Source organism: Falco punctatus (assembly GCF_963210335.1).
Source record: "Falco punctatus genome assembly, chromosome: 7".
In the NCBI taxonomy this organism is placed as follows: domain Eukaryota; kingdom Metazoa; phylum Chordata; class Aves; order Falconiformes; family Falconidae; genus Falco; species Falco punctatus.
Window position 1 is genome coordinate 71,730,293 of NC_137587.1, and position 15,023 is coordinate 71,745,315.

Genomic DNA, 15,023 nt, shown 5'->3' on the forward strand with positions numbered 1-15,023 from the left:
CCACTGCAGTGCTGTCTGTGGTCTGCTCTGACTGAGCTGGCAGCTGGGGCTGTGCCAACAGCTACCTAACTCTGTGTTTATTCAGAGCATTGAGCTGTTACGTAGTTCAGACAAACACATTCCTTGGTAGATTATCTTCAACATATGATCTGCTTTACTAGTCCTCAATTCTTTTGAATTCTCCTGTAAAAATCTCTGTCATATAGAATTGTAGAATAGTTTGTGTTGGAAAGGGACCTTTGAAGGTCATCTGTTCTAACCCCTCTGCAATGAGCTGGGACATCTTCAACCAGATCAGGTTGCTCAGAGCCCCATCCAACCTGGCCTTGAACATTTCCAGTGATGAGGCACCTGCCACCTCTACAGGCAACTGTGCTAGTGTTTCACCACCCTCATTGTAAAAAAGTTCTTCCTTATATCTAGTCTAAATCTACCCTGTTTTGGTTTAAGACCATTACCCCTTGCCCTATTGCAACAGGTCCTGCTAAAGAGTTTGTCTCCATCTTTCTTACAAGCCCCCTTTAAGTACTGAAAGGCTTCAATAAGGTCTTCCCAGAGCCACTTCCAGACTGAACAACTCCAACTGTCTCAGCCTGTCCTCATAGGAGAGGTGCTCCAGCCCTCTGATCATTTTTGTGGCCTCCTCTGGACCCACTCCAACAGGTCCATGTCTTTCCTGTGCTGAGGATCCCAGAGCTGGACACAGCATTGCAGGTGGGGTCTCACAAGAGTGGAATGGCGGGGGAGCATCATCTCCCTTGACCTGCTGGCCACACTGCTTGTGATGCAGCCCAGGGTATGGCTGGGATTCTGGGCTGTGAGCACACATCATTAGCTCAATGTCCAGTGTTTCATCCACAAGTACCCTCAAGTCCTTGGCAGGGCTGCTCAGAATACCTTCATCTCCCACCCTGTATTGATACCAGGAGTTGCTCTGGCCCGGGTGCAGGACCCTGCACTTGGCTTTGTTAAACCTCATGAGGTTCACATAGGCCCACTTTTTGAGCTTGTCCAGGTCCCTCTGAATGTCATGCAAGTCTTCATCCCTTTAAGAAGCCTGACAGTAGAGTGGGTGTATTGCAGGTACTATCAAAGAACTAATAATTTAAGGTAACTCATAATGATATAATGTGTTTTGTAAGTTAAAAAGGGCATAATTCACAACTCACTATGTTATAATTGGTTAAATGCATCAGTGCCTCAAATGGGTTGTTTGCAAATTGCCAAGTACTATATCTGCAATAAAATTATTGCTAAGTAATTTGTATATTTGTATTTTTACAATGGAAAAGAAAGGAAGTTTCCCCTTTGCTGCTGCTATTACAGTATATAACAAGACTGGAAACCTCTTCTGAAAATAGGCAACCGTATTTCCTGGATGGTAGTTCTACCTCTGAATAAGTTATTTAAATCTTTAGAATCTCATAGTCTATCTATTTGTAATATAGGATGATAATACCTGCTTAATTATGTCTGTTGGGGTGTAATTAATATATGGACATTACTTTGAAAAATGCAGGGTGTTGATTGTTGTTTAATAATGTAGTGTTAGATTTAAAAATTGATGATAGAGAAGCAATAAAAAGCTAACATGCTATTTGCTTGGCCTGCAAATACCGTTTTAAAGTCTTACATAAGCAATAGCTTTCTTAATTTTCCACTCACCAAAATCCATGTAATTATATTTTAAGGTAATAATATGAGAATAGAAGTTAAACTCGAAATACGGTATGGAATTCTGCACTGTTCAGAGGGGATTAGGTGAGCAATTATGTAGATTGGAGATAATCTAAGTTAAAGGCTAAATACAGACTTTGGAAAATAATCTTGCCTCAAGTAAAACCGACAGTTAGATGCAATGAAAATTCCATCAAAGACAAAACATGAGTTTTAAGAAATGTAGATGCAAAGTGCTGCAAGGTATATACCTTGCTTGTAGTGGACACTGTCACTGTGCTGTGAGATATCTCTAATCATCCACCTGCTTATGTAAGCACTTAAAATTCATCACTAGCTAATAGTCCTTTTGTTCCTGATAGGAAAATTAATCACATGCAGAATTGTATCCTGTCTTAGGAATTCACTGACAGCACTTACTCTCTCATACCCAGCTGAGGCATCATGATGACTACAGCATCTAAGTTCAAAACAAAGATGAATAGTTCAGACCACCAGCTGTACAGAGCTCCTAGTCCTGCCTCCTTGCTGTCATTGTGAGGAGATAGTTGGAACATCTTCCTTAGACCCATAGGTGCAGGTAATCTGAGTGTAGCCCTTGACCTGTGTCAGCCCTGGGTGTATCCTCACTGGTTATATTTTATGTATTTGCATAGCAACAACTGGCAGTGAGGCTGAATTTGGTGCAGCCCATGTTCAGACAGGGACAACCACAGCTGAATGAGAAGCAGGCAGTGCTGCCGAAGCAGGCAGCCAGGGGATTCTAGTGGCGGCTGGGACACAGCAGAGCTCTTTTCCTTGTAGTGTTGTAATGCATGGCTAATTATTAGTGCTCTCAGGGGTTTTATTCGGGATGGCAGAGGATACATATTATTTGCATAGATTGGTCAGAAGGAATTAAAACTGTTTGTCTTATTCTTTAGGTAGGTCCTCCTAATCATTTCCCATTATTTAGCATGCAAAATATTTTTGGAAGTCAGTTGACTTTTTTTGGGTGCGTATTCATTTCAAAGAAGCTTTCAAGTGCACAGGTATTTGAATAACTCCCTATAAATAAATGAATTCTTCTAGCAAGTGAATTCTTGTACTCAGTAGCTGGTAAAGTGTCCTTTAGTGTTTAGGAGCAGTGAATCATCATGTGCCTCCTATTATCTCTGTGAATAATGCAAAGTTTGTAACTCTCCAGTCGAAATACGCCTACTCATATCTAGGAGAAGTAATGGTTCCAAAGGCAGGGAGGGATCTCTTCCTGCTTTTTCTCTTTCTCCTCTGTGTTCAGATACCTATGTGAATGGCTGCTTTCTGGAGTAAACTCTCCTCCCACCGTTGCTGCTCTAGCCACACTGACATCTACTAATGCTCTTTACAAAAGATGATTTCTATTTCTAGCCTGACTAGCAGTCCTGGGAATTAAAGCGCGACCTCTTTCCTGTCAGGATAGTTGCTGGTGAGCACAGCAGTGTCTAATTCAATATGCAATCCAGAGCGGGGGAAGGGAGCTGCCACTCTGGAGAAAAGGGCAGATTTTCGTCAGTTTTTTAAAGGAATAACATAGCGATTTCTCCCTGTGCAAAGCAGAGGATGGAGATGTCATTTGTGACTCAGTAGGTGGCACTCTGTTTCTTGAATCAGCACGGAGCCCAGTGCTCCTGCCTGGGCTTGGTAGAGCAATTGGATTTGTCTTTGGTTTTGGTTTTAGCAAGACGTGTTCATTACAGATTTGTTCTTGTAAGGTTAGGAAGGTTGGTCACGGTGTCTGAGCTAAATTCCATTGCTGGTGAGAACATCCTGGCTCCCTGGCATTTCCAGTTAGATGCATTTTTATTTTTGATTCCTTTCTGCGCACTTTCAGACAGTGCCTCTGTTCAACTCAGGGTTGGCTGCCTTTCAGCAGAAGCTGGAAACATCCAAAAAAGCTTTGTTAATTTAGAGGTGAGGTTGCTCAAGTCTATTTTCTCTTGACAGTGCAAACACTGCAGAGTAAGAACAGAAGTTAAGGCCACAAATGTGCCCCACTCAGGCAGGTTTTGAATGCCATACTGACACAGTGATGCTGACCAGGCAAACTTCTGCAATTCACTATTTTCTCTCCAATTGGTCACAATCCTTCTTGAGCTCATGTACTATAATTGGTTTCACTGCATCATGGAAAAGTTTTGGAAAATCAAAGTTTATTTAATTAAAAAAATTATATCCGAAAGCAATGTTCCTAGCCTGCTGTTACATTATGCAGTAGACAGAACTGAAAGATGATCTAACTTTCTGGTCAAAAAGCACAAACTAATACCTACAAAGTGTACATATTATCAAATCCAACTGAGTGACACCAACTATGTTTAAAGAGCGTATATTCTTTACCACAGTAATTCTCAAGGCGCATTGTGTTTCAACTAAATAATATATTAGGAATTAAAAGATTGGAGGTAGTGGTGCATGTTAAAATGTGATTTTCAGATCTAAGAAGCATGCACAGAGTAGGATGTAGTATAAAATCCAAGTACGTTTGAACAAGACATCTGGTTTATATAGTGGTGGCTGTTCCCTGTGCTGTGAGCTGTTCAGTTGCACTGAGTCAACTATAATAAAGCAATATATTAATATTTATTAACTTTTTTTTAGGCTTTTGAAAAGAGGAATAGAAGTGAGAAGTCAGAGGAAGTGTCCATGAGGTGCATCTCTTTTAAACTCTTTTTCAAGCCATATGAATATCTTCAGATCTGGTTAGACTCAAGAATCAAATTTAAACCTTATTTAGCCTTAGACTTTCGAGAAAAAATCCCGTTCTCTTAATTCTGCCATGCCGCTTCTCTATCTGCAAGACAGGGATAATAACTCTGTCAGGCTCTCATGGGTGCAGCGGAGCCAATTTCATCACTGTCAGCTCTGCAGAATCCCTGGGTGCAAGGAACAACAGAAATACAGAAAACATGGGTTATTAATAGCTGGTGCTTGCCCTTACATACATCACATGCACCGTTAGTCATTCTGACCAATAATTTATGGGGAGTGAAAGGATGTTCCTCAGTGTAAATGCAAAATTACACATGGCTGTATTAGGTCTCTGAGGTGTTGCGGTCCCTGAGTCTATTCAGTCTAAATCCAGTGATGCCCCCCTAAGCAGATCATACTTAGTATGTGGGTAAAATTATAATGTGCAGGAGCTGTGGAATCTGAATAGTTAGATTTTAACTTCTAGGCAGTTTACCTTGTAAAGGCAGGTGAATTTCCTGTGCTGGAATTGGTGTGCAGACCAAATTCTTGGTGGTTTTCAGCTTTTTCTTCCTCCTTCGTAGAGTCTAAAGGTTATCTCTTCCCTGACACCTTGGATACCCTTTTATTAGCAGGGGTGCATTGCATACTAAAGTTTACCTTCTGTGTTCTGTAAGTGATGGCTGTAAAGGTCAGAACTGAGGGGAACTTGAGACCATAATCTTGAGTCACTAGTACACCCTTGAGGAGAACTATGGTTTAAGAAACACATGGCAATGAATTTTAGCACTTCATATTTGCTTGCCCACATTGGAAGCCATGATTCTCTGTAGTCGTTTCAGCAGTAATAGCAGACTGGGACTGAAAAGTGTGAAGTGTGTTTGAAGCCCTTAGAACTGGAACAGCAAGAAATGCTGTACATCAGGATGCAAGAGAGCTTACTGTGGCGTGACCATGCTTGGCTATAAGAGACTGGGGTAGCAGGAAGTGCTACAGTCAGGCAGAAAGCATCTTACTAGGGTTGTGTGTGTGTAAAACATCTTACTTAAACTGTGAGCCATCCTTGCCACTTTTGTCATTGTCTCCAATTGCCACTAAGTATTGAAATCACCAGCCAGTGTAAGAGGCACAAAAATCCAGAGATCTTTGAAGAAAGCCACTTACCTTTGAATCTCTGCAGGTCTGGCCATGTTTATCTCATGCCATTTATTTGAAACTTGGGAAAAATAATTTTCTTTGTGTGTATCTCCTTCTGTATCCCCTAAGGCAAATTAAAGATGGCTGGGGGGTTATTATTTTCGGTAATAATACACACACTGCTTCCAGACTTCCTGCTATTGTGCGATTATCTAGATTAATTGACTAGGAAAGTTGCAGCATCATCTCAGGCCCTTAATAAGGAAGACCACAACATGGATTTTTACAGTATTAACACGTATTACTGTGTGACACAGCCTTGATCTTAGAAGCACATGGACAAATCTTGTTGCTGAGTGTCTACCAGCACCAACTGTACCTTTTACTAAGTGAAGGATCGTGTGCTACTTGCCTGCAGGGCCATGGCACCTTGAGAGCACAAAAGAGATAGTTGATGACATTTTTAGAAACCTCATTAGTGGATAACTTTACTTATACCGAAGTCAGTTCCCATCAGCCTCTGCTGAATGTTTTTGAGAATTGCTGGTGTGCTGCTGGTTTGTGACCCTTTCTATACATGTGTATTAGCTGGAATCTTAAACATGCTTTTAGGTGCTTTAAAACGTTATGTTCTTAAAAAGGAGAAAGAATCTATACAGAGAAGGCTTTTAAGGCATATTCAGCCTTTTTTGTTTTCCTGCTGAGAGTTTAACAAATTGGTGCAGTTGCCTCACTATAGAGTGATCCTGTTCTGCAGCAGCTCAGACTGGTCCAAGGCCCAGACTTCGGCTGAATAACTCTTTCCTAACCTAGATTTTTAGGATCTTTAAGGCAAATCTGTTTCTCCTAAAAATTTTCACTGATTTTGGCTGTAATCTGTCATACAGATAGAGCAGCATGTCCGTGTCCTCCTTCAGCAAACCCAACAGTTTCCTTCATTGCATCATTGTAAATCTAGAGTCACTTGATTGACTTCACTGCTATTGAGACGATTGCTTTAAAGGAGGGCTCAATTCTCTTGCTTGTGTTAACTTTCTGTTGCCTTTTTTATGGTCTAGGAAGTTAGGCTTATTTGGTACTCAAGAGGTTAATAATAATATAATAAACATCATGCTAATTTACATGAGTGACTGGAAGAACCACTGCAGCTTTGTGTATGTTTCATCTTCAGGTTTAAGCAACCAGACCTGATAATGGGTTTGCTCTGTGTATTTTGCTCATTCGCTGTGACAAGTGCATCTTAATACAAGTTATTTATGATACCTCACAATATTATAGTACTGCCCTGCAGTATACAATGTAGAGCTGATGAAATCTTGGCGATGTGAAACTACAATACATCGGCATCTCTACCTGTGAAACATTTGGAGAGGGGACCAGAGCACCACTGTGTTGGGCAGTGAGACTCCTTTGTGAGATTCATCTGCAAACTGTGAAACTCAAGAGAAGTTTTTAGTCCTCACTCTGGGTGAGTTGTGGCAACATTGTGTGATTGTGTATCTCTTACAGTAATAACTGGGGAAAATCTTTCAAAAAATCCCAAACAAATAATTCAGGAACTATATTCAGACTGTGTGTGTCTTCAAAACCAAAAATGAGTGTTACTGTAAGGTCCACTGGATAATACTGACTTGCCACTAAAGTGAAGATAAGCTTCTTAGAGACTGCTTCATGGAACGTTAGTTAAATGTTGTAGTTGCTTACTTTAGAAATGAAATAGATATTTCCAGGCATGTGACTCCAAGCTTTATTGATTATTTCTGTACAACATAGGAGTCTATAGAGTGTAGACTGAACTCCTAAAGTCCAGGTTCAGCGTAAGCTTGGCTCAGCAAGAAATCAGAACTGAGCACTGTATATCACAGGATGGTCTCCAGTTCCATCCTGATCCCAATGCTATCAAGTGCTAGCTGCTTCTAAAGGAGGATCAGTAGGAGCAAGCCTGATGATTTTAACCCCAAATGGCATATGAACTCTGAGGCCTTCCAAATACTTGTTCTCTCTCTCTCTTAGCCTAACAGTAACTGCAAGTATTAGTCTCTTCTTGGGTGGCTCTCAAGTCCCAGTTGAAGTTTTCGAGTAGGCATTTCCGGCTGTATACTCCATTCCTTTCTGGACCCTTTAAGCCGGAAGATGAGTGTTCCTTTGATATTGAGCACTTAATTAGCTGCTTGTGTACTCTTAAGTGCATCAGGCAGACTAGCAGAGCATAGGGAATGAATGGCAGTAGAGATGTATAAAGCACATTAATTCTGTTGACCTGGGCTCCCTGGTCTCCCACTTTATAGCTGATCTCATGTGTCTCTGTCTTGCTGTCCAGGTTTTATTGGGATTTGACCATGCTGCTCCTGATGGTAGGGAACCTGATCATCATCCCTGTGGGCATCACCTTCTTCAAGGATGAAAACACTACCCCATGGATTGTCTTCAATGTGGTTTCAGACACATTCTTCCTCATCGACCTTGTCCTCAACTTCCGAACAGGCATTGTGGTGGAGGACAACACAGAGATCATCCTAGACCCACAGAGGATCAAGATGAAGTACCTGAAGAGCTGGTTTGTGGTGGATTTTATCTCCTCCATCCCCGTGGACTATATCTTCCTGATTGTTGAAACCCGTATTGATTCTGAGGTGTACAAGACAGCTCGGGCACTGCGCATCGTGCGCTTCACTAAGATCCTCAGCCTCCTGCGGCTTCTGCGGCTCTCCCGGCTCATCCGCTACATTCATCAGTGGGAGGAGGTGAGCAGAGGCTGTGATGCACTTGCATCCTAAATCTTTTCTCCACTTATGCTGGTATTACACAAAAGTGCTTTCTTTGAATGCCTATTCTCCTACTTTATGCCAGTGTGAATGCTAAAGAATTGTGTCTTGAGACTGTCTAATGCTTTGCTTTTAGTAGGTTCCTGAGAGGGCCTTCAGCATATTGTTACTTAGTCACTTGAGAGACTGTACTATCTGCTTCACGATCATAATATATATAATCTGTGGAGATGATGCATGGGCTGGGAGGACAGTAAGTACAGGTGGGACCCCTGCAAGAAGTGTGTAGTTACAGAGCTGCCTGTGAGTGGAGCAGTTAGCCAGACAGCGTGATCTTGCCCTCTCAGAGCCCCAAAAGGTCCAGAAACAGCTCAGAGGAAAGATCTATAGGCAGCTGATTTGCACAGCCTGTGGCATTTGTTTATCCAAGCAGCTTCTTTTACATGCTTATCTTTTGAATAAATGGCTTGAATATTTTTTTTTAATTCTCTGACACAAAGTTAAGGGGAAGAGGAAAGGAGAGCAATATGCAGACAAATAGGGTCTGTTTAAAGACATAAAAGTCTGGTGAAAAGCAAGAGCGTCACTGCCCCTGGACCCTGGCTGTTCCCAGGGGAGTTCCAGTATGCAGGGTGAGTTGTCAGACATGATGTGAATGAAGTCACAACCTTACAAGTAGCTGGAGAATGAGTTATTTTTTCCTGTCTTTATGCTGTCCAAAGCAGAGAGAGTGTTCCCTGCATCCTTCTCCACATGTCAGGAGTATATTTTCAGGAGAAGGAAAGCTGGTCAAGGCAGTTTTATCTTCTTCCCCATACCTTCTCTTCTGCTGTGGAGCAGAGCCTGATGCAGAGCCTAATCTAATGCAGAGTGTGCTCCTGGGAATGTGAAGGGAAAGCAGCCATGCAAGTCATGGCTAGATTGCACCGAGCTGTCAGAACACTAATTCATGGGAGAGCTGAACCATTTCCTCCTGCTAGCATCACAGACTCAGAGGGAGAGCACTGGTGCATACTTTACAAATTTCAGGCTTCATCTTTGTGGTGTTATAATTTGTGAATGCTTCACTTAGAGCAGAGCTTAATGCCTTGTTGAAGTTTGGGATGACATTGTGCAAGGTGTTGTACAGGTGTATATGGAGAGTCAGCTATAGACCTGAAGAATTCATTACTAGGTTAATTTGCCTCATAGCACCAGCAGGCAGGACGTGCATACAGAGATGGAGATAAATAAAGCAAAAGTGTCCTTCCTGGTGTGACTCAGTAAGTCAGACACTGAGTAGAGCAATGAGATATCTCCAGGTCTGTTGTGCTGTCCCATGGTTGCATTGCTTCTCTGTCCTCTAATCCGAGAACGCTCAGGGAAGGCACGTTGGTGGCTTAGGCTGTTGTTAAAGTAGCTCCTTTCTATAAATTTACATGTAGCCACAGCAGTGCAGAGCTCCGTGCCTGCTTGTCTCTGCTCCTTGACTTTAAGGTGGTTGAAGAGGATTTAAGAATATTTGCTGTTGATTGTACTGAATGTGTCTTAAAAAAATCATGAAATGAAAGCAAATCGGCACCCTTTTCGTGTCTTGCTTCTCATGCAGTTTCACTGAGCAGCCATTTCTAGTTTCAGTCTGACAATACAAATTGGTGGGGCATTTTTCCCTTCTACTGGCTGTCACGGGTATCGGGGGACAGCACAGCGAGGCACTCTCTGGATACCCCCTGAAGAACAGACTCCCTGGAGTGATGCAGTGCTGCAAGTGGAAGGGACAGATGGTGCTGGATTGCAGTTGGAGACTGCAATGCAGACTCTGTTATGCATTGCAGAGCCCAGCAGACCAAACACTATAGTCTTTTTTTCAAACAGGGCTCGACCCAAGCAGCGGTTTCCTGGAGAGAGCGTGATACTGGGAAGTTTTCCACCTTCTCACATGGGGGAGGGAAGCAAAGCAAAGGGGTGATCCCTTGTCATTGGTGCAGTGCGTGCTACAAAGCAACAAGGAGACAGGGATGAGAAGTGCTTCTCCATCTTTGTGCAGGAGTAAACGGTTGTGCTCCTTGGGAACCACACTGACAGTTCTTCCTCTTACTCTGAAGTGCCTACAGATGATCCATCTCTGAAATTTCACATTAATCTTTCCTCACTGCACAGGTCAGCAGGGGTGATCTGGAAGTGGAAATTCCTGTAGGATGGAGCAGTGTTCTAGACTTACTCTGGATGTATGCAAGGGGCAGGTTGCTGTGCAGAGTTAAAGGAGGACAGCTGTTGGGTTGCTGAAGACTTCTGTTCTCCTTTGCTCCTCTACACTATCCCACCCTATGTCTCATCTGCTGGGTAGTATCCTTCTCTTAGGCTCTTTGTATATGACCAGATAAGCTAAAAAAGACGTGTGAGTAGGGCACACTGGTCCACTGAAGAAGAATTTGTGTGTGAACTACCGGAATGTAGGGCCATCTGAGGCAGAGTTAACAGAGGTGGGTGGACTAGTCAGAGAGGGAGCATGCTGTGTTGTGTCTGGGTAGAGCATCCCACTCACTTGTAGTGAGTTTATGCAGTGACTTGCTGCCTTGCTTGTAACTAGTGCTGAGGCTCTGGGTCCTGCATGAGGAGGAGAGGGGTACCCAGTGTACACAGAGATTCTACTTACTCTGCCTCCTAGATGAACACTACATTTATGCATTAGCGTAACTGAGTGAGTGCAGGGATAAGTGGTCACTTCCTGAGTTCACAGCGAGCCTCTCCATTTCTTCCCCTGCAATTGCCCATGCTCTGCATGAATTCATCACTCACCCTGCAGTGAGGAGAGAGCAGCCTTCTCTAAGGCTGCAGTGCTGTAAAACAGCCAGCCACTCATCAGTTCCAGATCAATGCTAGTCATGAGTCTGTGGGCTTGAGAGCCAGTGGTTTGAAGTGCCTGCATCATTCTGGCTGAGCCGCAGACTACTCTGGCATCCTCCTCCAGACCTGAAGCAAGTGCATTGGGGACTACAGCCGGGCAAACAACCTAAAGAAAAAAGAAACAAGAAGAAAAACAATCTAATGAACTCATGTTCACTGGAGTACAAAAATAAGCTTAATTCCAAATGTAGCAGTTTCATTTGCATTATCCATTTTGCATGAGTGGTCCAACGAATGAATTTACCAGTAGGGCAGAATATAAATAGAGTCTTTTTGAAGTGTCTGCCGTATCTACCCTGCAGTAGGAAGCTTGATTGCAATACAGGAAGGCATACACGCACTGATTCGAGCCTAGCTTGCCTGAATATTATCTTACAGACTTCAGTGTCTGGTAGTTACCAGTCCATAAGCAGAGATCCAGGAAGGCTGGCATGGTCTGTGTCTGAAGCTGTACTGCCAGGGTTAGAACAAACATGGATACTCCAGCCATGCCTTGTTCATACACCGGGAAGCGCTCATTGTCTTGGCCTTTGAACCACTCAAATAGATCTTCAGGGTATCTGGATTGGCCAGTGATTCTTAACCGTGTGAACGTGGTGGAGGCACATTGTGACTCTCAGAGTCAGGGGCTGGGCCTTCACGCTGCTGTCTGAGAAGGTGTTCAGAGAAAGCAGACTGAACATTAACATCCTACAAACCTTATCCCAAGGTCACCCAGCAGAAAGAATAAAAGCAGAATAATACTGTGTAACCCACATACTCAATCAAATTGAACCAATGCAGTTCAGATTGTGAGTTAGGAAAAAACCAATTTATTTATGTTTTGCTAGGCAAAAATGATTGATTCTCCCCCCCCCCCCCCCCCCCCCCCCCAGCAATTTGCTGAGCTTTCCCTATTTTATGCACAGCATCTACCCCCATGCTAGGAAGCAGTGACCTGTATTTAAGATCAAACTATTTTGACTTATGAACAAGGAACATTTTTTGCGACAACAGTAAAATCCTGCTCCTATAAATTGATTTCCAAATAGCACATAGGCTAAGATAACAAAAATATTTTGATTTCAGAATCTATGTGAGGGATTATGATGGGAAGGAAAGGAACTAACTGGTATTGATATACATCACAATGATAAAATTATTGTGAGAGGATTTTATCAGATTTTTGTTAGAAAAAAAATTATAGTTTTCAATTTTTGCAGCTGAAACCTGAAGAAAAGGACAATTTGGTGATTTTCAAACTATTATGTCAGTGAAAACTTGGAAACTACCCTGAATGCTGTCCTTCTCTTCCCTTGAGTTTCCATATCACATAGAAGTTTTAGAATGGAGGGAATGTATCTTCTCAGGTCTTTTACTGGGCACAGATGACATCATCTGAAAGATGACATCACTTCTAAGAAGATTCAGAGATATTCAGAAAATTGATTCAAAGGCTAGAGGGTTTATGTGGAAAGACTAGGAGAGGGCTTCCAAAGACCATGAGAATATGGTTCCCAATTGATTTTCATTTTGATTTGAACAGCTAATTCCCTTTTTGTTTGACCTATTTGTAGCCTTCCTTAAATTAAATTAAAATAACATGGCTAGTAGCCTGGGGGATGTAATGTGAGGCCAAATCCATAACTGGATCCTGAGAGGGGAGGAGCTGGGCAAAACGATTACTCTCAAGCAGCACAGCAGGGTCCCATTCCATAAGCAGTTCAAAATAGCTTAGCAGATTTTTTATCAATATGTTTTGCAATTCTGTCATGTTAAACAGCAAGGAAGACCCCTGAGAGTAACTGATTAAAACCTCTGACCACCCTTGAGTAAAATCAGACTCAATAAACACTGGTATTGTGGTGGTGGGATGGGTGGGGGTGGGGAATGGGCTGGATTTCTTCCTAAATTTGCATTACCTCATTTCTGAAGGCGGCATTAGCATGCATTTGTCTTTAATGTCATTACAGGAGCTTATTGGAATCATAATGCAAGTTACAGTGATTTTCATTCTCACTGCACAGTGACCCAAAACGCAAGCATCTTTCCCTTTTTAGTAAAAATCCTGGCCGTACTTGAAGTTGATGGCAAAAAAATCTTGTTGCCATATTAGAAGGTTGTTCAAGATTTTACCACAGCCTTTTACATTGAACTGTGCTCACCTATGCAGCACATCCTTGCAGAGGGATGACAGACAACAGAAGGAAACAGATGTTCTCCATTCCTGTGCAGACATTGCATTTTCCCTCACTTGCCCGTGGGCAGCTAGTGATCCATCCCCTGCCCTGTTTCAGGAGAAAGAAATCTAGAAAAGTTTTTTTGGTGGAATTCTGCTTTAGCAGGAAGTTCTACTGCTGTAATTCAAATTAAGCTTCCCACCTGGGCAATGGGAATACAGTTTCAAAGACAGTATCAGAAAAAATAGGTTATAATGAATTATAAGGAGCCAGGCAAATATTTGAATAGCTGCACAGCTCCAGAGTTTGGAGTTTGCCGTAAAAAGGAAAAAGCCTTTTATGTTTTTTTACAGTCACCTTCTGGCAGTGCTTAATGTGTCTTCTGTCAACAGGATGGTATGATAGGGGGAATAGATGGCTTGAGGGGCTGGGATTAGGGCACAGAGCCATTTGTCTCTAGGTCAGTAGTTCAGATCCAGCTTGTAGCAAGTGAAGGTCACTTGCTGTCTCATGGATGATTTTTCTCTGATCTGTTCTTAGTACACAGGTGCCTGTGTGACAGAATCATCTGGGGGACTGGCCCGGGTAAGCCTCAGGCTCCCTCTGGCAGCAGCAATGGGGTTAAATTCCCCCACACACCTGAGGTGGAGTCCCCACTGGCTAGGGTTTAAGGCATGTTAATAAGAGGGTCTTGCCTGTGCCCAGCCCCTGGTTCTCTGTGTCACAAGGGCTGTCAGTCTGGGTTTTATGCTGGAATGGAATTATAAAGGTTTTCAAAAGAGACAGGCTGATCTCCTAATGATCTCTAATGACTGTGATAGCTGGTTGCCGCTCCAGCCTTTCATTTTCCTCTTCCCTCAGACTCCTCCTAGCCTACTCCTTACGTGTCCCTTCACTGGACACTGGTAAGTTTGCCTTTCTCTTGGGGAGCTCACGTCTCTCTGTTTCTCTGCCAGTACCAGCTGCCTGCAGCTCAGTGCCCTTATCTTGCCAGCTGCCTGTCATTTTTCTTCACGCTATTGTTTTTGGAGGGGGGGGGTCTGGCAGGCTTTATTATTGCTGTTGTGTTACAATAACAGAGGGTCCTCAAAGGAGAAATGCTGGAGTCTGGCATGAGGATTCCTCCTGCAATCAGTGTCATTTTGTTAAATTTAATACCGTGGAGGCTATACACTTTATTGATGGGGCATGCTCCAGCTGCAGCAATGTAGGAACCCTGGGCCCTCAGCATATTGACACAGCCTGCTGTGTTGCTGTTGTATAGGTGACATATGAGTTGTGACCTACATCAAGTATGTTTGTAACAGGAAGAGGTGTCTTGACAACCCCGTACGCTGATTGCAAAGCTTAAGGAAAACTTCTAGGAGCCTTCTAAATCATAGAAAAAGCCTGTGAGCTCGGGAACCAGCAAGGGCAGCACCCAGTTCCTGTAGATGTGTGGGAACACAGATTCACACCTCAGTAGGACTGTGCCCCATAGAAGAAGCACTGTGAAGGCCAGCCTGAAAGGGCTGTGCCCTCTCTGGAGCTGGAATTGAACACCTCAGGCTGTGTGTGTGCCCAAACCAGCCTGCACACCCTTGTGTTAATAGGTCATATGGTCTGTATGTAACATACGCATGTATAGTGCTGATGTTAGGGACAGCCAATACAGCTTTTGAAGCCATTCAGAGGGAGATTCCTGTTACCA

The 15,023-nt window shown here is 43.0% G+C and overlaps 1 protein-coding gene across 2 annotated transcripts in view; it reads left to right on the top strand.

The window, feature by feature from the left end:
- The window catches only part of HCN4 (hyperpolarization activated cyclic nucleotide gated potassium channel 4), a 119,381-nt gene that overhangs the window by 32,959 nt on the left and 71,399 nt on the right, over positions 1-15,023 (top strand). For both annotated transcript variants that reach the window (XR_013929771.1, XM_080397341.1), the window contains exon 2: positions 7,844-8,267. Coding sequence is in view for 1 of the 2 variants with exons in the window: in XM_080397341.1 (XP_080253467.1) it covers positions 7,844-8,267 (424 nt within the window). In the remaining variant the exon portion in view is untranslated. The remainder of the gene's footprint in view (positions 1-7,843; positions 8,268-15,023) is intronic.